The sequence below is a fragment of the Manihot esculenta genome, chromosome 9 (genome assembly GCF_001659605.2).
Source record: "Manihot esculenta cultivar AM560-2 chromosome 9, M.esculenta_v8, whole genome shotgun sequence".
Lineage (NCBI taxonomy): Eukaryota > Viridiplantae > Streptophyta > Magnoliopsida > Malpighiales > Euphorbiaceae > Manihot > Manihot esculenta.
In genome coordinates, this window is record NC_035169.2 from 32330054 (window position 1) to 32353946 (window position 23893).

A 23893-nucleotide genomic window follows, 5' to 3' on the forward strand; every position below is an offset into this window, starting at 1 on the left:
AATATTTTTTGTATGCAATTTATTTGCTATAAATAAACAGAGCTTAAAATATGATAAATTTAAATTTGATTTTAAAATATATTTAAAAAAGTTCTAAGCTCTTGTATAATCTCTTTTATCTAATTTTTCAAAAAAAATATCTTTTATCTATCACCACAATTATTTTATTTTAATTTAATATTTATATATTTAAAGTTATTTTAATTTACTTGTACTTATTTTAAAGCATATTATCACTATACGAATTTGCTTAAACATATTCAATAAATATTTTATAAGCAATAATTTATTTAAAATATTATAAATATTTAAATTAGTATTTATAAAATATAACATTCTTGAGACTATGATAAATATTAAAAAAAATGAAAACTAAATTATTTATTCAGTTAAATGATTTCTAAAAATGAATGCATAATATGTAAAAGTCAAAATATATTTGGCTATTATTTTTAAGAACCCTACTTTTGGCTATTATTTTCTTTTTTATACTCCCTTCACATTATTCCCGGAATAATCTTTCGCCGCCCCTAGCTCTTAGCTTCACCGGTGAGATCTCTAATTTAAATTTAGAATGAAACTAAATATTTATAATTTAAAACTAATCCAATAAATATTATATTAAAATAATAATACATTAAATAATTAAATTTATAAAAATTATAATAATTAAATATTATATTAATAATAATAACTTGTTAAAAAATGGAAATAATCTTAAATGTTATTTATTAATTTTTAATGTTGTTGACTATGTTATAAATTTTTATAAAAGGACAATAATACTCTCATTAAGACAATATTAATTTTATCATATTTTGAAAATTTATAATATAATATTAAGATTTAAATTAATTATTAACTTTTTTAAAATATTAAAATATTTTAATTTATTTTTAAAATAAATAGATAAATTAATAAATTTTTATATAATATAAGGATTAGATAATATATTTTTTATTTTTTAAATTTTGTTTGACAAACATGGCTGCGCGAAAAATCTGCTTCTGGAAGCAAAGAAAATAAAATTTTGAAGAAAGCTTCGCCCATTCACATTGGCACCTCTCAACTTCCAGGAATGCATTAAGTTGGGATTTTCGTGGGCCTGAGCTTTTGCAGGTATTTTGTCCAATTTCATTTTAACAGGATGAATCTGAATAGTTAATTAAATCTGATATGAATTTAAATTTTTAAAAATAAATATCTTTATAGGATTGAGAATGAATTTGATTTTTAAATGTTAAATATTTAAATTTTAAAAATAAATATTTTATTTTATAAAAATATTAGTTTGAATTTCACATTCATTTAGAATAAAATAATACACTTTTAAAATTTTAAATATTTTTTCATTTAAATTAATTTAAAATAAATTAAATTTAGACCAAATTTAATATAATATCATAATTTCTCCATCGATATTAAATTATATGAACTGAATTATTAATATTAAAATAAAAATAAGTAAAAATATATAGTATTATCGTATCAATATTTTTTGACGACATGTATGAGTTACTGTATTTATTAATAATGCGATCACATAATTTTTTTACTATATATTTTAGATTTAAAATTTTAAAATTTCGAAATCAAGTATGGTATCATTTCACCAACGGGCTAAGATAATACACACATTATTTTGTTAGTATGATTGTTTTTAAAAATAATTATTTTATGAAAATTGTATATCTTATAAAATATATTATTTTTATAAATTTTCAAATTTTTTCTACTTCTCCAATTTTCACACCCAATTCAAAAAAATAAAATTTCAAAATTTATAAATAAATATAAAAATATTTATACAGATCGTCTTTGTGGATGACTGTTGTGGTCCAAAAAATGATGGCTGAATAAATAATATAAAGAAGAAGAATGCATGTGCTGCTGTGCATATAATAATTATATACCTTGGAATCAGCTGAAGCATAACAAATGCTCCTTTCTTTTTTCATGGAAAAAAAGTTGCAGAGAAAGAAAGAGGAAACTAAAGAAAAACACAAGAATTGAAAAAGAAAAAAATAATGAATTTAAAGAGTATTCTCCTGGTGCCGATATGCTAGAATCTGCAATAGCCAAAGAGAAAAAGAATATATTAAAAAATAATTAATTTTGTTATGATTACTATGAATAATCATATACAAAATATAAAAAAAAAAAAAAAATCTCCCTGAAGGGAAGATATTCTCTGAGTGTTTGAGGAGTAGTGAGTCTTGTTGGAAGTTTTTAATGAGTAAGAACAATTCCATGTAGATAACAAAGGGAAGGGTTCTGAACTTGGAGATGAGAGTAAACACTTTGAATTTTGGGTTTAAGTAGTTGAAAGGCTCAATTGACCCATCTTCAAACAAGGAGGGCTGAATTGACTAGGCTCTCAATGTTGAAGGCCTTCTTTTGACCCTTCGGCTTTTGTTTTTTTTTTAATCAGATGTTACTAGCTTACAATTCCCTAATGGGAGAGCTGCTGGGCTGGTTTTGGATGTATATAATACTGAACCAAGTCGAGCTTTTCAGTGTACAACTAATTTAAATTGAAACCAAATCATTAAAACATTGGAACCAACCATTTCAGTCTGGTTTATTCAGTTATTAAAAATGGAAGTATTAATTATTCCATTAATGGATAATCTAAAAAATTTTACATACATATATATGCAAAACTTAAAAAATATATAATAAATTAGATTAGAAAAAATAAGGGTTAAATGAACCTATACTTTTGATTTTATTGTAAGTATATTCTATATTTTTTTATTAATTAAAATTTTATTTTTTAAAGATAGATTTATTATATTTATTATTAAAAAATTAATACAATTATCACGTCACTTGCCATGTTAATACCACACCAGCACGTATGGCTATACATGCAGGACTGCACGTATGGCTATACATGCATGGAAGTTATGGCATGCCAGGAATGAAAGATTGTGGGTCAATAAAGTTTTGTCGCCCAGTGAGGTTCATCATGCTGCTAGTTCCTATTTTAATGATTATGTGGCTTCACTTGTGTCTCGACCAAGGACGTTATCCCACCCATCTGTTCCTCGTGTGCTCCCATTAGTTGAGGCTACCACTCTTGAAGTTGATTGGATTGCATTCATTGATTGTGCAGTCTTTGCTAGTGCTGATTTGTTCGGTTTTGCAGCAGTATTTGAGGACTTGGAATGCTTCTTTTCCATTGCAATTTCGGGTTTCTATGAGGGGGGTGGGCAACCTGTTATTGCTAAAGCTTTGGCCTTGCGTCAATGTTTATCTTATGCTAGAGATTGTTTTCTTCAGGCGGGTTGTATTTTTACGGATAACCAATCCTTAGCCTTGGCTATTCGCTCTCCTCTGGATGACTTTTCAGAGTTTGGATTAGTTGTTTCTGATTGCAAAGATATTATGCGGTCTCAGGGTAACATTCATGTTTGTTGGGTACGGCGTTCAGAAAATAGAGCCGCCCATTTATTAGCTAGAGAGTCTATTCATCATGGTAGATTCAAGATTTGGATTGACATTCCTGATTGTCTCTTGGATTATTATTCTACAAGATAAATAAAGTTTTTCTTGATTCAAAAAAAAAAAAAAATACCACACCAGCACATCAAGTTAATCATCAAAAAATTTAATACTTTATTTTTGTTACAATTTTCACTCTATACTTTTATTCTTTTATCAATTAAACTCTTTTTTTTTTTTAAATATATGACTAAATAAACCCAATTACTTGTATAATTGAAAACTTATAAAATTATTAAAATTAGTTTTTTTAATATATTTAAAAATTACTATTATTATTATTCAATTTCATCATAATTATTATCAATAATTTAATAATAATAATAATTTATTTTAACTAAAATCATTATAAACTGAATTTTTTTAATACTTACTGTTTAGTATTATTTTTAAAATTATTTTTAAGAAAATAATCTTATTAAATATATTAGTTATGAATATTAAAAAAATAATTTAAAATAATATTTAATATGATTTAATTTAAAAATATTAAAAATAATAAAATATTTTTTTAAAATATTTATTTAACTCTCAAAGTATAATATTAATCCATCATTTTTTAAAAAATTATACTGATATTTATTGTGAATTTTAAAAAATTTAATAAAATAAATAATTACTAAAAAATTATATACTTTTAGTTTTATTATAATTCTATTTTAAAATTTTAAATTATTATTAATTTTATTCTAAAATTTATTGATATGACATGTTGACGTCATATTGACATAGCAAGTCATATGATAATTTCATTAGTTGTTAACGGTGTAAGTAACAATAGACTATAGTTGGATTGACTTTAAAATGTCCAAATTTTATACACCGGTGTAATTGTAACAAAATTTATAAGATTTTTTTGCCATTAATTCAAAAAAATAATATATGTAATTTTACTATATTTGTTATTTTTTCTATATACTTTTTTTTATTTTCATTAGATTAGAAAAAATTATGGATATAAATTTATATCATCTATCTGAATTGAATCAAATTAGTTAATTAGATCAATTTAATAAAATCAAATCATCCGATTAAATCAAATTATTCTATCAAATTAAAATATTTGTTCAAATCATATCAATAAATCACATTAATCCCTCAATTTATACCAATCAATCGTATTAGATTGTCTATTCAAATCAAACCAGTTGATCAAATCGAACTAATCTATTAAATCAAATCGATCGATTATATTAATTTATCTAAAAATTAAAATTTAATCCAATTTAATTAATAATTAAATTTCAAAAAATCATAAATATTTTACACTATATACAAGACCTAACATATGATTACATAATATAGGCTTATAAACTAAATTAACTTTATAAAATTTATACGACATGAAATATAACTTATGATTTATTTTGTATACCACATATTATTAACTCATATATATTATAGGTAAAATTTATTCTATAATTTATTTATTATGTTATAGTCATAAATTAAATTATATGATATGTATATATTAAATAATATAAATAATTAATTTATAATTAAATTACATTTATAATCATGTTATTATTTTATTTCAACATTTTTTAGTAATTTGGATTGTTATTCATATTTATTTATATAAATATTTGAAGTTATAAATGTAATTTTGAATTACTCAAAAAATTCTCATCAATTAATAATATAATTATGTTGATTTATAGGGAAAAGTAATATTATTATTTTAATTTTAATTACTTATAATAGATATAAAATGATTTTAATTTTAATCCAGCTAAATCATATATAATGTATAAAAAATATTAATTTTAATCTTAATTTAATTGGCTCACTTTACACTCAACATAGAATTAATTTTCCTCTGTCATGGTCCTATTAGAAATATAGGAAATTTATATTAGTATTTTATGAATTATGAAAGCATAGCGAGTGAAAAATTTACAGTTGTTACGTTTTCTTGGCATTTTGTATTTTCTCTGGAGACTATAAGTAGAACCATCTTGAATGATACATATTAAAAAGCAAGGAATCAAGTCTTCGCCAATTCAGAACAACACCATCAAATACAGTTCAGACAGTACTTGCTAATTTCGCGAATTATTCTGGATTGAGTGCGTGCATATTTTCCAGGCAGGATCCTCTAGTCTCGGATCTTCAAGAGAAATGGCAATCCAATTCATGCCCCTATTTTGGCTGGGTAACGATTCTATCTGGCTATTTGTCCCGTTTTAGTTTCGCCAATTTTCTAACGGATCTGCTTTTGGAATTGGGCTGGTCCTTAAGAGTCCCACAGGGCTTGTCTCACAGTCCCATGTGATTTGCGTAAAGTTTGTCTTCTCCAGAAAAACCTCCCAAAACGCGTTTGGAATCGCTCGGCCTTGACTTAGTGAGTTTGTTCCTTTTCGGGTCTCCCTCCTCCTCTAATGTTTTTATTATTATTATTATTACTATTTAGTTTATTTATTTTAATGAAATTAATCACTTAATTTTTCTATTAAAAATATTTTTAATTTTTATTTCATTTATTTTTTAATTTTTCCTACCATTTTGAGCATTAATTTAAATTTTATTCAGTTTTTTTATAATTGAAAAAATATAACTAGAGAGTCTTTATATTTTTTTATGTCTTGAATTATTAATCCATAATAATGATTATCTCTTTTGAATATATTGGTTAATAGAAAATTTGATTTAAATTTGATAATGGGCTGAAGATTATCTACAATACTGAATACTCCCTCTCTTTTTTTTTTCAATTTGTTGTTTTAGTTTTTTTTAAATAATTATCATTTTATTAAGTATCTTTTTTATTTACTCTTAATAAATGAATGTTTTTAAAATATTAATTAAATTCATTCTATTTATATAAGTATTTAAATAGAAGGTCAATATAAATTTTCATCTTAATTTTTATTAAAATTTAATATATTTATAAAAATTATAATTTAGAGGCTAAAAATATTGAAAATAATTAATATTTTGACGAAATATAGTGATTTAATGGTAATATTGTTAAATATTCAATAAATGAGCAATTAATAAAACGACGCGGGGGAGGGGTGGGGGTTGACAGTTTTGCGTCACATCATGCACAAACTTATTGGCAACAACAACTTTTTTTCCACTTAATTTGAGGCACTTGGCAGTATCTTATTGGCGTTCAGAAAAATATTATATCACTCCAGTTTCGTATTTATCGACCGAAGAATTTAAAAAACTTTATCAAAATAAAGCATGATATCATTGTATTTAAAAATAAAAACTTTTTAAATTAAAAAATGAAAATTTTAATTTTAAATAAATTAAAGTGAATTTAATTTATTTTTATTTTAAAAATTATTTATTTATATTTTAAAAATATTTTAATTTATATGAATCAAATCTAAATAAATAAAGAAAATAGGAGGCTTCGCCTATTGCACATGGGCACCACGTGAACCCAACGCTACCTCCTCATGGGCCTCAACTTCCACGCGGCATTTCTTACCATGCGCTTTCTAACCACCTTTCCTTTCGCGTATGTCCACCGAGCATGGTAGCCTGGCCGTGAGGCTAGTCGTATGGATGGATAACTCGGACCCTGAGAGAGCAAACAAAACATGTCAGTCATAAAAGCTAGAGATTTCATGTTTCCATTTATATTTTTATTAAATTTTTTTGGCTAATTTTTGTTATAAATTTAAAATACCTAAAATTGCATATTTAAAACTAGTCTTTTTTTTTTTAAAAAAAATGTTATTGCATATTTGATTAAGGTTGGTAGATTCACGTAAAAGAAGTAATTTACGAAAATAGGTTTAGACAATTCTAAGAATTTTTAAATATAATTATCACTAAAACACTCGAAATTGTAAAATTGTCGCATGTAGCATTCAAACAAAGGACCAACTTTCACTGCACAAAATTCTCATATTTGCATATTTGCGTAATAGAAAAATTTTAAGTGAATTCATTCTATTATCACTTAAGATATATTAAAATGAGTCTTATATATATATATTTATAAAGAAATTTATTTATTTATATATTAAAAATTTATTATTTTGTGATGGAACATATTTAAATAAATATTTTTCTTGAAACTATTGATCATTCTCTTAGTAATTCGGATTCATCCAGCTCTCGACTATGATATTTTAACATATCATAAAACTAGTTTAAACACACAAGATACGGGCCCTTTTTAATGAAATTTTTATATTTTTTTTAAAATAATAATAATTATAGTAATAATAATAAAAATAAATCATAAAATTAATTGTTATTCAAAATCGCTAATTTAATTCAATTTAAAAATTTTAAATTTTGTAGAAATATTTTTATTTTAAGATGGATATTAGAAATTGAAATAGTAAAACTTTAAATCTTTCAGATTCATTTAAATACATTTATTATCAGACTAAATCTGTGAATGTAGAAATATTATAATTATATTATTGAGAATTTATATACTATAGTTATTATTTTATGTAGGATAGTTTATATAGAGTTAAAAATCAATCATGAATCGTACATGTTTATAAGTCAAAATTAATAAGCCTTTGTTTTAAATTATGTGCACGCTTTATATTAATTTGTCATACTATATATGCTGACGTGATATTATTGCTTTAATGTATAATTATTCTATAAATTATATATTTAAAAAAATAAAATACTCACTTTTTTATTATATGTGAAGCATTTATTTATACGAAAATTGAATATTTTTATTTTAAAAAAGTGTGAAGAAAGAAAAGAGAAAAAGCAAAGAGAGAAAGACATTATAGGAGTTTTCTCTTTTCATCCAAGGGAAAGAGGCTTTATTTTAGAATCTATTTTTCTCTCTGTGTATCAATTTTATTTATTATTTGATGTTTTCATTTCAACTGTTTGAGGTTTTATTTATAATGTGGCGTGGGTCAATTTTAATTGAAGTGTAGTAGTGAGGAGGCTTCATTTTCTAGCTCTCTTCCTTGGTTGGTGATCTTCATTTTTGCTTTAAGAGAGAATTATTACAGATTGACAATGGCAACTTGAGACCGCGGTGATCATCACTTTCATAGGCTTTAGAGAAGCCAAAGGATCTATTATGTTGTCTCTTTTCATGCAATATTTGATTTGTCTGTGATTTAAATATTCTGGTGATTTATTTAATTGAAAATGACTCTAATTTAGAATTTGCTTTGGTGTAATAAGTTTTTTTTTTGTGAATTTTGGCCGGCTAATGGAATGTTGGGTTTTGTTTTTTAGTCTTATATTTCTGGTTCACTGCTGAAATTTAAATGCAATCGATATGTTAAAAAAAATTATTTAAGAAAATAAGACTATAGAAGAATATAATAAAATAATAAATAATTAAACAATTTCAATATATTTTTTTATTAAAATAAGTTAATATATATAGATTATCAAACTTTATTACCACAACTCCTAAAAATTATCTATCAACTTATAATTAATAATCTATTATCACACCCTAATAAGAGGAAAATACAAAATGCGAGCTACTCAATCATGTGATCACGTGGAGCAGCACTTGTAAACCAAGAAAATTGACAAACGTGAATCAAGACATCCGAACCAGAGGCCTTTCTTGTAGCCATTGCAAACGCTAATTGAGGTTGCATTTGCAAACACATGTTTGTTTTTTTCAACATTTTTATAATATTCATTATATAAAAAAAATAATTATTTAATTGCTATAATACATAAAATTTTATTAATTAATTTATCAATTTTAAAATTTATATTAAAAATGTTATTAAAATTTTAAATAATTAATTAATTAAATAATTAAATTTAACCCTTAAATATAAAAAAATTTAAAATATTCGTAATATTGATTGTCTAATTAATAAAATTTTTTATAAAATAAAAAATCAACTAATAAATTTTTTTATTTTAATTAAATAGTAAAATATTTAATTATAAAAATAATAAAATAACTAATTAATTATTTTTATTAAAAATTCATAAATTTTTTAAAATATTTTTTAAAATCAATTTATCGATTAATAAATTTTATCGCATCATAAAAATTAAATTATAAATTTACCGATGAAAAAGATTGATACTGAAATTCTTGCACGCAATGTCCATCGTGTTACTTTCCATACTTAGCTTCCACTTTGAGCCAAGTATTATGTATATATAATTGATTTAAGTGTGTTGATTCTCCTCCAAAACTGAGTGAAGATATTTTAGAAACAAGCCAACTAATCACCATTTATTGCTAACTCACTCTTAATTAAGATTTCTCTCCGCCCCAGCCGCGTAGCTAGCGTGGCCTTTTAGCTTCCTCCAAAGTCCTACTCCACAAACAAGTTGAATCAGACCAACCTTTTCAACCCATCACTCTAATAACATTATATTTTTATAAAATTATACTATCAAACTATCTATTTAACTGTGCAACTACCAACCAACTTTTGATATTTAGGCTTTTGACCCTCAAATTGTTGTGGACTAATACGTACTGCTTTGCTCCTTGATCATTTCTCAAAATATTTTTTATTTCTTTCAAATTTATAATCATCTTAATCGTTTTTTAAAATTATAATAATTTATTATATAAATTAAATTTATATAAATTCATAATATAAATATATAAAATTTTCCGTAATTTTAAAACTCCACCACCAAGTTATACATTTATATGGGCATTGACCGTTGGGGATCAGCCCCAAGATTTTTTCTGTTAGAACTTAGAAACACAAGCTTTTGAAAAGATAGATCTAAGACTCACGCCAACAGCCTGAGCCAGCACAAGATGGAGAAGACGGAGGAAACGTCTTTACATTCATCAAAGGCAGCAAAAGATACAAAAGATGTCGAAGCTCAAAACAAACACAGACGTAGAAACATCTGTCTCGCGGTGACGGCTGCCGTCATCGTCGTCTTCGTACTGGTGGTGGTGATTTTAGCATTAACAGTGTTCAAAGCTAAAAAACCCTCTACCACCATCGACTCAATCACTCTAGATAACCTGCGAATGTCGTTAGACATTGCCAGGATGGGCGTCGATCTGAATATGACATTAGACGTTGATCTCACTGTCAAGAACCCGAATAAGGTTGGATTCAAGTTCAAGAACGGTTCTGCTCTGCTGAATTACAGAGGTGAAGTTGTGGGGGAAGTTCCGATTCCCGCCGGGAAGATTGGCGCCGACGAGACCAAACCCATGAATGTAACCTTGACGGTGATGGCAGATCGCTTGCTCTCAAATTCCCAGCTTTATACCGATGTAGCTTCTGGTGCGATAACTTTGAGCACATTGATCAAACTTTCTGGTAAAGTTTCGATTCTTAGTATATTTAAAGTGAATGTACACTCGAAAACAACCTGCGATTTCACTGTCTTTGTCTCAAATGTGACGGTTGGGGATCAGAACTGCAAGTACAAGACAAGCCTGTAGGACATGTCTATACTTTTGGATTAGCTTAATTTTTTATACATACTGATTACTGGATGTGGTAAGAGTTTGCTCTGGTTTATTGATTGGGATTATGATTCTGTATTATTAGCGGGACGCACTCTGATATATTTGTCTTACTTTCAGATTTTCTTTTTCTTTTTTCTGTTGTTGTTTGTTTCCGATTCACTGTTCAGTTTCTCAGATACAGACGCAATTCTTGATATTTTTTGTTTGATTGTGACGGAACATTGAATCCGAATTCAGTTCTTTCGCGACAAAAAACACTCTGTTTTGAATTTGCCAGCTTGAGGTTTATGAAAGCTGAATTTCCTTTTCCTCTTAATTGTAAAATGCTCTCAAGCACAAAGTCTATGACTGAACAGCAAATTGAGATGTGAACCAAAACCAACACAGGACAAGTGGTTAGTCATAGTCAGCAGTCAAACACGTTGCTTCAAACTTAAAAGTCAGGCTTATAAGACTTGGAGGTGTGTGGTTGTATGGCTCCGAACTCCCGACACCAATGCGCCCAACGTCTTCAATTTTGGGTTTATTCTGTTGGCATTTCGCCCTATTACCGTCTCATCACAGCCCGTTGAAATTTTTGGTTTTGTCTGCAATTTTTTCCAACACTTTTTTTGTACACAAATTATATAAGGTCTTTATATTTGTAATTTGAGTTGATAATAAACTGATTATAGGTAAATTTTTTTCTTTGGAAGCAATCTTATCTCTATTTATCCTTTATTTATTTACAAAAAATAATTTATATTTAAAAAATATGTTCTATAAAAATTTATTATTTAAGTTTAATTTAAAAAATAAAATTTATTAATAAATTTATATATAAATATTTAGAATTTTAAGATATAAAAAATAACTTTATATTTTCATAAAAAAATTATTTTTTTAAAAAAATGACTTATTTTTATCAATACTTTAAATATTAAAAAATATAGAAAAATATTTTTCAGAGTCTTAATCTAACATGACACAAACAAGTGATCCTCCATATAAATATTAATCTCTAAATTATCGTTGATTTTTCAGAAAAAAACAATTTCATCTCCTGATATATATATATATATTTTAAAATTTCAATGAACTTATTTACATATACAAATTGCAAGAAAATATATTTAATATTATTAAAATAATAAATTTAATTTATCTTTTTTAATATATTCTCAATTTATATTATTTTATTAAAAATCAAATAACTCATTTATTTTTATTTAATTTTTTTGAGAGAAAGATGAGTTTTGAGGGGCATGAGGTGATTATGAAAGAATGGAAATGCTTAAATCAGGACAAGGAAATACTAAGTTCGGAATGTTGGGCAGCAGCTTTTAACGTATTGTTAGATATTTTTATTCTTAGTGTTTATATATGGAAATAAATTTGAATTAAATTTTTATATTTTTATTTAAGATTAAAATAAATTTAATTCAATTCTTTTATTAATTAAATCTTTATATTTCTATTAAAAGTTAAATAAGTTTTAATTTAATATAATATTTTTTAATATTATATTTGAGATAAATAATATAAAAGTAGAATTAAAAGGTAAAATAATTTAAAAATAATAAATAAATTATACAATCCTATTTTGAATCATATAGATTTTGGAAGATTTATCAGATTATGCGTAGCTGGCATTGGGCTGTATATTTAGTATCTGAGTAATATTACCAATTATGATAAATAACTGTAAATTCAAAAAGGAAAGATAGTATTAAATTAATTTCGTTAAGGTGGGTAGTATTTTCTTTTCCAAGATAAAACCCAAATAAAAGCTTCATTTTTGGTAAAAATGGCTGGATATTAGGGTTAAATTATCAAAATTAATAAACTTCCAACACCCACCAAGCCCACCCACGACCAACCACAGTCACCGTTCAAGTCTTTCTCTGTATCTGACCCATCACCGCATTAATGGCTTCCACTTATTCACATCATCTTATATTTCTATAACTGTTTCCCATCCCTCCGTTGCCAACCCCACCAAGATAACAGCACTCTCATTAATCTCGATGACAGAACACGGCGATCACCCACTTCCTAAGCCACGAAGTCGCCGCCGCTGCTGCCTTATCGTTGGTGGGTCGATTCTGATCTTATTATTTATCATATTTATAGTTATTCTCATCCTAGCTTTGACTGTGTTCAAGGCTAAAGATCCTCGGGTCCAGGTTCTCTCAGCTTCCATCGAAGGCGTTTCCCCTCGCATCTCGTTCCCCGTTATTACTATTGAACTCAACGTCACTCTCAACCTCACGCTTCGCCTCCATAACCCGAATCACGCCAGTTTCAAGCACGGCCCTGGAAAGAGTTCCCTCCTGTATCAAGCTAAACAGGTGGGAGAAGCAGAGCTCAACTCGGGTTTTATACCCTCTACTGGAACGGTGACGATTCCTTGCAGGCTTACTATAGAGGCTGATAAGTTAGCATCAAATCTGAAAAGCTTGATCAGTGACATATTGTCTGGACATCTTGTTATGGAAACACGAACGACGATTCCAGGGAGGGTTAATTTCCTGGGGATATTCAAGAAGCATGCTGTTGCTACTTCTGCATGCAAGTTCACTATTGCTTTTCCTGCTATGAAGATTCAAGACCAGGAGTGCAAGAGCAAGACCAAGTTATGAGAGTAAACCTCACAAACATGTGTTTGTGGTTTTTGATTGAACAATCCTTTATTACAGGTTTTGCTGTTTTGTCTCCGGGCGTTATACAGCCAGGAAGCATGTTATTGTCTTCTGTTTTAATTAGGCCGATCTGATTTTTGGGTTCAGTATTGTAGTTTGTAGAGTTTCTTAGAAATCCAGATACATTTGTCTTCCACCGCCTGTGCGCCGAGGCGAGACAGATTCTTGTACATATGCAAACAAATTTCTCTATTTTTTATATATTTTTTGGCTTTATATATATGAATGATGCTAAAAAACTGTCAAGCCCAGCATGTATTGCAATTTGATTAAGCTGTAATAAGGTCAATGACATGTAATTGGCCAGATTGATTTTTGAAACCAAATATCAACGGTTAACAATAGCATAAGCTTTTATCTTTACCACCAGGATAGTTAGAGAGTCAGTTTTATAGAATACTGATCAAGACAACTATATCAGCTTCTATAGTCTCAGACTATGAGCAGATTCAGATCAGATTTAAATTCAGAACCATCATCCCAGATCATCATCACTTGAGACGGCTGCTTGATTTATTCCTCTGACGCTGTCATGTAAAATTAGGGCATGATCTATACCAAAGAAAACGCTGGTTGTAAAGTGAATAATCGTGCTTCCCTTTTGGTTGAGGACATAAGCTGTCACGCTCTGTTTTGTTATTTTATTTGATTTTCCTTTTATTCCCAGCTAGGCTTTAGGCGGAAAAAGCAAGCCATAAATGAAGCACAGCACAAAATGCACAATGTGCCGCGGCCCAGTAGAAGAATATATTAATCCCATAGAATTGTTCAATCCCGGCCACGCACAATGTATAGTTGCTGCTTTACTGGCGCCATATTGTCCAGGTTACTCGCAAAGCGTGACGATTTTCTGTGGCTGCACAAAGCACATTCTCTGGTGCAGTTCCTCCACAGGATTTTAAAATTTTCCAACAATGGCGCTTTACGTCATTACTACCAACAAACTGGTCATAAAGGAATCCCTTTCTTATCCAATTCATCAATTACCTTCAGTCAAAAAGGTATTAGGTCATTATTAATTTGGCTCAAGCACAATGCCACAAGACAGAGAATGGAAGACTTCATATTCACGAATGGTACAGGCCAACATAATGATTACACAACATGCACATAAAGAAAGAAAAACACTTGCTGCTTTTTCTAAGAAAAGAAACACTTGATAATTTCACGGAAATAAATAAAGCATCAATAAATTCCTATACAATGCTACTACTACACTGTAATCTCAGTCAGACAGCAATTTCCCCCGTCTAAATTAGATCTCTAAGCAACACGAGTTAAAGTTGTGAGGCACAAAAATTAGTGCTTTAACTAATACAGAATGCACACTTGCAAAATTAGTTGGCAGTGTAGTGTGATCATAGTTAAGGTCTAATGTCGTCAGAATTCAAGTTTTCTGCATAATCCCAAATCAGTAAGCCTTGGTTTAGCAGTTGGTTTCAAAGGAGCACCAGGGCAAGTTTCAGCAACTCCATTTAGTCGACGAGCTGAGGGAGGTGTCCTGCAAGCATCATAATCCCATTCCATATTTGATAGTTCAGCAAGAGCACTCTCTGTTTGCTCAGAAACAATAACTTCCAAGAGATTTTCATATACAGATTTGAACATCTCTTCATCTGAAATGGACTCCACCCCATCACCAGGACTTGTATGGTCCAGACCTTTAGGGGAAGATCCAAAGTTAAGTCTTCGTGCAACACTGATCCTTGCCTCATCAGAGTATTTCTTCGATAGGGGAGCCAAGACTTTGTCATCTGGACCGGGAGCAAATGGGTCAAAAACAACGTCCTTGGGTGTTTTGGGGCTGCTAGAACTGTCAATGTAGGGGAGTTGATCCTGATTTCCGTTGGTTTTAGAATCAAAGATTAGTACTTTAGGCATTTTTGTCACCGTAGTGAGCGGAGAACAAAGATCCAAGAAAAAATCCCCATTTTCTTTGTTTGCATCAGGAGTGATAGGCCCAAGAGATGTCTCAACTTTTGCCTTTTTAGCTTCCTCATCACGAGCTTCATCCAAACCTTTTGTGGACTTTAGGGATAAATCTTGGCTTTTCCCCATTTCATCCGTGCAAGTATCAGAATCCATAAGACCTATATGATAATGACACAGATGATGAAGACAAATTTAACAGTCGAGAAGAAAGGAACCACAGCTATCACTAAACCTCTTCTTAATAACGTTTCAAACCCTAAAACTACCTTTAATCCGTAATGCACCAAACTGTATACACAATAAACTCAATTGTTTTTGACGAATGAAAAAAGAAAAAATCACCCCAATGGAGAAGTGCAGAATCCTGCATCTTAGGGATTTTCCAATTCTAAATCAAATAAAAAATCTGAAAGTTTGCACAATTTGCAGAAGAAATCTGAGGAACTCCAACTACAAAGTACAAACCGCAAGCGCACGCAATTGATTTAGCAGCATACATGAAAGAGTGGGTTGATAAAAACCCTATAATCATGAACAAGAAAATAGCTAAAACCTTGCAATGCCGAACACGAAGAGCACAGAGAAATTAAAATTAAAAAAAAAAAAGAAGGAAAGAACGGTGGCTCACCGGAGTTGATGGAAGTCCTGGAGGAGGAAGAATACATCGGAAAGCTTGCAGCAGACGCGACGCGTAGAGTCGGAGAAAGAAGACGCTCAAGTTTTTAGAGAGAAAATTGAAGTAAACGGCAGCGTTTGTGGTGAGCGTTCAGGATTGGTTGGTTTCACAATCTAGGGCTTTTTCAAGTTCCAACTTAACTGACTCGGTGTATCACATGATGAGATCTATCTGAGTTCGTGTCTTTTGTCAGGGCGCTCTTGTCAAGTTGTCGCCCGTCCGCCGTCCTGAAAAGTTATTTTACGAGTATTCGCACCCTGGGCAGTGCGGGCAGCCTCCGCAAGAATTTCTAACCGTTCGATCGAAGAAATACACTTCATCGAACGGTTTTCAATTTGCACATGTCACATACATCTATGCACCTAATTATTTTCGTACAATAAATATTAAATTAAATTAATTTTTATTTTCTAAATTAATATAATTGATGGATGAATTATTATATTTTAAAATTTTTTAAATTAATTTATTTAAATTCTTTTATAAAAAATCCATTTAAAATTAAAAAATCTCAACTCATTTTTATCATTAAAAATATAAAAATATATTTATTATTATTTTTTAAATATAATTAATTAGACGGATTAAATTTTAACATAATTAATAAATTAATTTTTATATTTTTAAAAATATATATTTAAATCTTTTTATAATTATTTCATTTTCATTTGTTATAATATAAATATTTTATTTTTTATTTAAAAATATTTAATAATTTTTATTTATAATATTTTATTTAATTATTAGGACTTTTTATATTCTAATTTCATTTATAATATTTTATTTAATTAATTATTAATATTTTTTATATATCAATTTTCATTTATTAAGATTTTTCAATACTTATAATTTTAAAATTTTTAAAAAATATCTATAATTTTAATTATTTTTAAATGATAATAAATAATACGACTTAAAATAAAATTGTGCTTCGATTAATTAAACTTTAAAAAAAAATTGTGAGATGGTAATCAGTAAATCATAAAATAGGGTGAATATAAAACTTGAGAATAATTGTGTAAATTAATTATGTAATTTTAGTTCTGTAATTATACCATTTTCTGATAATCTAATAAAGAGACGACCAATTATTTAATAAGAGATCTCGTCAAATTAACTGGTCAGAAATCTTGTGATTATACACATAACGAAAGTTAAATGAATTGTACCTATTAACGGTAATTTTATATCGAAACTCAATCTATTAAGGGAAGAAAGAGTTTTGATGATAAATAGGGTATTAAGCGTTCGAGTCTTCTTTTTCTTAAGTGGGATCGCATTACTCGCTTATTAAATTTTTATTATATAATCTTTATTTTGTGGTGACAATAACAGTTCATTTTAGGTGGCTCTCGTGTAGTATCACCAAGTAATTTTTAAGTAGAGTATAAGTTTTTATAAAGAGTAATTTAGAAAAGGATTATACTTTTAAAAAAATTGATGATAGACTAATTTTAAATTAATGTATATAATGGATAAAAAACTCTAATTTTAGACAAATTAAATATAAAGAAATTTAAAATTTTAATTTTAAAAATATAAGTATTAATTTATTAATTATGCAAAAATTTAAAAATTAAAATATAGTTATACAATATAAAATTAAAATTATTCATCTGTATTTATTTATCATTTAATTGATTAATTAACAAAATTATAGATGAAAATATCTTAAATTTGAATAAATTAATTATATAGAGATTTAAATATTAAATATATTAACCAGTCCATTAATTATGTTAAAATTTAAAAATTAAAATATAATTTACCATACAAATTATACATTTATACATTGCATTATCAGAAAACTTTGGCAAAAAAATTCAATAAAAACGAATGTATAAAATAAAATATTTAATTTTGAGTTGTGTAAAATAAAATACTTATTTATTTATTTTTTAAAAAATATTTTTATATTTTTAATATTTTTCTGATAAAAAAATTATATCAATTTAAACAAATAATTTTTTTAAAATAATGAATTATTTTATTTTTAAATTCTTATTCAGATTTCTATATATATAAATTTATTAATAAATTTTATTTTGTAATTAAAAAATAAAAAATAAGTTATATCATTCTAAGTATAAATTATTTTTTATAAATAAATAGAGATTAAATTTATATTTTTTTTCACCAAAAACTTCTATATATTACGTATAACACTATTAATTTGGATCCAAACAGAATTAATCTATTATGGATAAAATATATATATATTTTAATTTTAAAGTGCTCTATATTCTATGAAAATAATATATATGTATATTTTAAATGAGAAGCATAACTTCAAAAATATCTTTTTAAAAGACAACATTATTTTTTATTATTTAAAGAATTTTATGAATATTACTAAACTTTTTAAATATAGAGTTAACAAATTTTATATTTTTAATATTACAAAAAATATATTATTTTCTTATAAATTATTTCTCATTGAAAATATTTTTCACATGAATTTTATTTTCATGAAACAAATGAAGGTGCAATATTAAAGAAATATCAGTGTGGTCTAAATTATTAATTTTTATGTGAGTTTTATTTGATTTAAATTATAAACTCGTTACATAAATTAATAAAATTATAAATTGTATCATTTTGTGACATGTGAAAAATATGCATTTAATAAAATTAAACATATATGTTAAAAAAAAGTTTCATGTTTTTTTTTTCTCATAGAAAATAATTTTTATTATAGGCTCTATAAATTAGAAATGTGAGTAATATGAAAACATAAATAAAGTATTTAAATTAATTAAGTGACAAGAAATATGTTTCACTTTTTAATCAATCTCATAGTAAATCGCATATCCAGCACATAGGTTTCACTGCCATTGTCAATCAATTTATTACCAACAAACAATCACTGGTTCTATTAGCTATGACAATTAAATATACTATAAAAGCACATGCAAGTCGATTTTGCAAAGCAAAGTCATCTTAATCGACACATTCACCACTTCAATCAAAACAGAACAAAATAACAAGAAGATGAAGGCGAACAATACAGACAGGAGGTAGCCACAAATTCAGAGAAGAGTAAATTCCAGCAAGGATAGATCAATAGAAGAACAAAAAAGAGAAAGCAATGAAAATAAACCCAGTGATACAATATCGATAACCACCAAAAAGCATTGGCCAATGGCGATTTCAGTCTCGCATAGCCATAGAATCGTCATTAGGAACACATACTATGATTTCGATATCGAATAATTACTGATAACATATAAAAATTAGGACTCCAAGATCGTGATACGTGTATATATAAATAGAAAGCATTTTCATCTGGTCAAACCGGATAGTAAGAAGGCTGACTTATTAAATATAAAGAATCAGACCAGTAACACTCCTGAGTTTATTCAAGCCTGGAGCAGATAGATCGACCTCCTAAAAAACAGAAGGGGACGGATAGACCGACCTCCTCAAAAGCCTACAACGAGGCTTTGAATGCCGACGTGGTCGACTTTTGTAGCCAGAAGGAGCTCATTTCTATGCAAGTCGGATGAGGCTGGTATGACCTGATAAAGTTAGGGTAAAAATGCCTACCTCTTATGAGTTGGTCGCCTCCTTGATACGACACATGTAAAGGGTACGACCGTCCAGCTCCGCATTTATTGTCCTATAACCCATCATTAGTGTACTGCCTAACATACCTGCACAAAAGCGTCCCTACCTCGTCAGAAGGGAACATAGCACCAGGGGCATCAACTTTATTTAAAAGTATTTATTACCGAACTAACCCTAAAAGGGGGGGCTCTCCTTCTCTGAAAAGGGACCTCTCTCTCTCTCTGTGACAGTCACATCGGGAGAACCACCATTCTCTTCTCTTCTCTGTTTTACTTCCCTTAACTCCATGAAGTTTCTAGGTCTAACTTGAGCATCGAAAAGCCTCCACCGGGAACTTCCATCTCAAAATAAGACCGCCGGCACCACAAAATCGATTGGGAAGATAAAGCCTTCAATGAGGTAATAAGACTGCTGGGACTATAAAATCGGTTAACGAGACGAAGACCTCAATGAGGTAGGTGACCTGTCTCGGAAATAAAATCGTCAGCATTATAAAATCGGTTGAGGAAATGAAGACCCCAATGAGGTAGATAACCAGTCTTGAAACACGATCACCGGCATCACAAAACCGATTGGCAAGACGAAGCCTGAGGTAGGTGACTAGTCTCGAAATAAGACCGCTGACACCATAAAACCAGTTGAGGAAATAAAAACCCTAATGAGGTGGGTGACCGGTCTCAAAACAAGACCGCGGGCACCACTAAATTAGTTAGAAAGATGAAGTCCTCAATGAGGTAGGTGATCGGTCTCTGCAATAAGACCGCCGGCACCATAAAACCAGTTGAGGAGATGAAGACTCCAATGAAGTGGGTGACCGATCTTGAAAATAAGAACACCGGCCTCACAAAACCGATTGAGGGGATAAGGGCCAATAACAAAGGTCCATTGTAATACCCGGCTAGAGTCCGGCATCGGAATTCCTATCGTCCGGTGGAATCGAGGATGTCGGAAATCTCGAGAAGGGTACGATTTATGTTTTTCTAAAGTAATGTAGTATGTTTTACTGTTTTAAGCTAAAATGAAAAGAGTTTTTGCAAGAAAAGAACCAAGGCAGAAAAGCCAGGTTTGGCCGCCGAAGGTGACATTCGGCCGCTGAACATGCATGGCTTTCGATTTCACGATAGGCCGCCGAAGGTGGTCTGGCCAGCCACCTATAAAAGGCCCTCAGTCGGTTGAAAGGATAAGTTTTGCCGCTTTCTTTCACTTTCTGAGGTGAGACTCTGTCTTCTTGACGTGACCCCATACTAGTAAGGCTATGAGCCAAAAGAAAATGAACCAAGAAACACGATGTCGACTTCAAAAGAGGAGCTTGGTATACACAATACTCATAAGAAAAAGGTTAAAGTATAGTTTCGACTTTACAAAAGAGCTTGGTTCACAGGAAAACAAGGCTAAAGCCTAGCTTCGACATAAAATAAAAGAGCTCGGTTCACAGGAAAAAAGGCTTAAAGCCTGGCTTAGACCTCACAAAGGACCTCGGCTCAAAGAAAAATAAGTCTAAGGCTTGATGCTGACCTCACGAAAGAGCTCGACCCACAGAAAAATAAAGTTAAGGTATAATCCCATCCTTGAAAAAGAGGGGGCTTGGCACCTTTAAAACTTGAAGAAAGTTAAAGCCAAGGTATAGCACCAACCTCAAAAGAGAGCTCGACCCAAATCAAAATAAAATTAAGGCATGATACTGACAGGTCTTGGAAATAGACCCCGATACCAGAAAGCCGAGTTGAGAAAAAAAAAATCCAGAACATACCAGCAAGCCAAAGAGCTCGAACGATCAAAAGCAAAAGTACTCAAAAGTGCTTAAGGGCAGATTGCCCGGAAAAGCAAAAATGCTCGAAAGGCACTTGAAGGCAAATAGCCCAAAAAGATTTTACAGGCAGATAGCCCGGAGAACGCAAATAGTGAAAGAGCTCGAATTAATAATCGGGGCTAAAGAGCCCGACAAAGAGTCAAAATGCTTGAGAGATGCTTGAGGGTAGATGGCTTGGAAAGTGTTTAAGGGCAGAGAGCCCAGAAGATGACAAAGCAAAAGCCCTCGAATACTAAGTCAGAGCTAAAGAGCCTAGAAGGACAAAAAGCTAAACAGTTTCGACAAAAACTCAAACTAAAAGCCCACAAGAAAACATAAGAGCAAAAGTGCTTGGACTATGGTCCAGGGCTAGAAGAGCTCAAATAGAAAAATCAAGGATAGGAGCACGAAATATGCAAAAAAGCAGAAATGCTCACAAGTGGACTAAGGGCAAAAAAGTCTAGAAGTGTACTCAAGGTTGAGTACCCAGAAGACGCAAAAGAGCAAAAGGCTCAAAGGAAGGAGTCAGGGTTAAGAGTCCGAAAGAGCAAAGGGTTCAGAAAAAAATGCAAAGAGGAAGGAATTCGAAATGAAGAATCATGGCTTTGAGCCCCAAAATGTTTAATGGTAGAATAGCCTGAAGGAGCAAAAACGCTCGAAAAAAGCTTAAGGGCAAATAGTCCAAAAAGCGAATAAGGGCGAAAATAGCGCAGAAAGTGCTTGAGGGTAAAAATGTTCAGAAGTTACAAAGAGCCAAAGAGCTCAAAAGGAAGAATTAGTGCTAAAAAGCCCATAATTGGGTGAAAAAGTAAGACTAAAGAGCTCGAAAAAGAGCTAAATTGCTCTTAAAAATAGTCAGGGCTAAAGAGTCTGAAATGATATAGAAAACTAAAGAGTTCGAACGAACGTTCAGGGTTAGAGAGCCCAACAAAAAGCCAAACTGTTCATGAAACCAATCAACTGAAACGCTTATTGAAAGACCTAGGGCTTAAAGTCCGTCAGACGCCTTAGAGTAAAATCCTCAGAAAATGACCCAAAAGGGCATACCATTAAGGTCAAGTTGGAAAGATAAGGCTAGAAGGGCAGAGCACCCAAGTCGAACATTTCAAAAGAAAAAAATTACCAAAAGTCAGACTTTCCATGAAAAAGACCACCAAGATGAGATCTCTTGAAGGGATGATTATCAAGATATAAAATTTTCTCTCTCAATTCGGTCTATGTTAAGTTGACCAATTCCATTTGTAATACCCGGCTAGAGTCTGGCACCGGAATTCCTGTTGTTTGGTGGAATCCGGGGTGTCGGAATTCTAGAAAAAGGTAGAATTTATGTTTTACTATGTGGTATGATTTGTAGTGATGTTTTGCGGTTAATGGAAGTGAGGTTTGAGTTGAAATAACCTAAGGCAGTTGAGCCAAGTTCGGCCGCCGAAGGTAAGTTCGGCCGCCGAAGGTGTTCGGCTTCCGAAGGGAAGTTCGGCCCCCGAATGTTGCATGGTGTTGCATGCGATTGGGCAGCCGACATTGAGTTGGCCAGCCAGCTTTTGGGACATCCTTAGTCAGCATTGTGGACAGGTGTTATGTCCCCTTTGTTGCCAGAAATTTGGCCACGTCTCCCTTGGTTTCTTTGCTGAGTTTGAGCAGCTCATGCAGAAGTTTGCTCATTTACCAAGTGTTGACGATTTTGAAGCAAAAAGTGAGTTTGAGAGAGTTTGAGAGGGTGAGAGGAGGTGATCCGTTTTCCCTTGTTCAGAGTGTGTAGCTTCTTACTACAGGAGGTAAGTGATGTTCTTGAATATGGTTTCTGAAGGTTTTAGGGGGATTTGTGGAAGGAGATGCATGTTTAGGTTCTTAATGATAGTTTTGATGAGTTATGCATGTATACATGTTTATGTGTTATGTTTGATTGTTGTTTGGGGTTATTAGATAGTTTTGGACCCCTGAGATCATATACGTATGTATATGTGTGTTGAGGAGTTGGTATATGCATGTTTGGAGTTATTGAAGGGAAGGAGGTGATAGTTTGTCGTTAAAGCTGAGTTCTGGATGAACTCAGGTTCGGCAGCCGAAGGTTCATTCGGCCGCTGAACCTCTTGCATGGTGGCTTAGGCTGCCATAGCTTGCCCCCGCGAATTGTGCATGTTCGGCTCTGTTTGGGGGATTCGGCTGCCGAAGGTGCCGCCGAAGGTTAGAGACTTTCGTCTCTGGAGTGCCTTGTGGCCTCCGAAACTTGCCCCCGAAAGGGTTCGGCCGCCGAACATAGAGATTCGGCCGCCGAAGGTGCTTGAGTTTCGTCTCTGGAGAGGACATTCGGCCGCCGAACCTGCCGCCGAAAGTGTCCTGTCCAGCTTTTCTTTTGCATG

The 23893-nt window shown here is 30.1% G+C and overlaps 4 protein-coding genes across 4 annotated transcripts; 3 read left to right on the forward strand and 1 right to left on the reverse strand.

Moving 5' to 3' along the window:
- The first annotated feature begins 2886 nt into the window (after positions 1 to 2886).
- On the forward strand, positions 2887 to 3543 carry LOC122724646. Its single transcript, XM_043960182.1, has one exon. It carries the CDS (start codon positions 2887 to 2889, stop codon positions 3541 to 3543), a length of 657 nt encoding a protein of 218 aa, XP_043816117.1.
- Positions 3544 to 10074: 6531 nt separating this feature from the next.
- On the forward strand, positions 10075 to 11017 carry LOC110622390. Its single transcript, XM_021766875.2, has one exon. The coding sequence runs from the start codon at positions 10217 to 10219 to the stop codon at positions 10859 to 10861; it is 645 nt and encodes a 214-aa protein (XP_021622567.1). The 5' UTR covers positions 10075 to 10216; the 3' UTR covers positions 10862 to 11017.
- Positions 11018 to 12748: 1731 nt separating this feature from the next.
- LOC110621862 lies at positions 12749 to 13789 on the forward strand. Its single transcript, XM_021766136.2, has one exon. The coding sequence runs from the start codon at positions 12895 to 12897 to the stop codon at positions 13507 to 13509; it is 615 nt and encodes a 204-aa protein (XP_021621828.1). The 5' UTR covers positions 12749 to 12894; the 3' UTR covers positions 13510 to 13789.
- An 815-nt stretch (positions 13790 to 14604) lies between these two features.
- LOC110621860 (cyclin-dependent protein kinase inhibitor SMR11) lies at positions 14605 to 16376 on the reverse strand. Its single transcript, XM_021766135.2, has 2 exons — positions 16130 to 16376; positions 14605 to 15659 (listed from the first exon to the last, which is right to left on the reverse strand). Exons 1-2 carry the CDS (start codon positions 16164 to 16166, stop codon positions 14950 to 14952), a joined length of 747 nt encoding a protein of 248 aa, XP_021621827.1. The 5' UTR covers positions 16167 to 16376; the 3' UTR covers positions 14605 to 14949.
- Positions 16377 to 23893: the final 7517 nt, after the last annotated feature.

Bases quoted from the DNA above. Each gene is read 5' to 3' on its own strand.
- LOC110621860 (XM_021766135.2), bottom strand. From the start codon at position 16,166: ATGTATTCTTCCTCCTCCAGGACTTCCATCAACTCCG. The intron at 15,660-16,129 runs GTGAGCCACCGT...ATTATCATATAG, and splicing joins CAGGACTTCCATCAACTCCG to GTCTTATGGATTCTGATACT.
- LOC110622390 (XM_021766875.2), top strand. From the start codon at position 10,217: ATGGAGAAGACGGAGGAAACGTCTTTACATTCATCAAAGGCAGCAAAA.
- LOC122724646 (XM_043960182.1), top strand. From the start codon at position 2,887: ATGGCTATACATGCATGGAAGTTATGGCATGCCAGGAATGAAAGATTG.
- LOC110621862 (XM_021766136.2), top strand. From the start codon at position 12,895: ATGACAGAACACGGCGATCACCCACTTCCTAAGCCACGAAGTCGCCGC.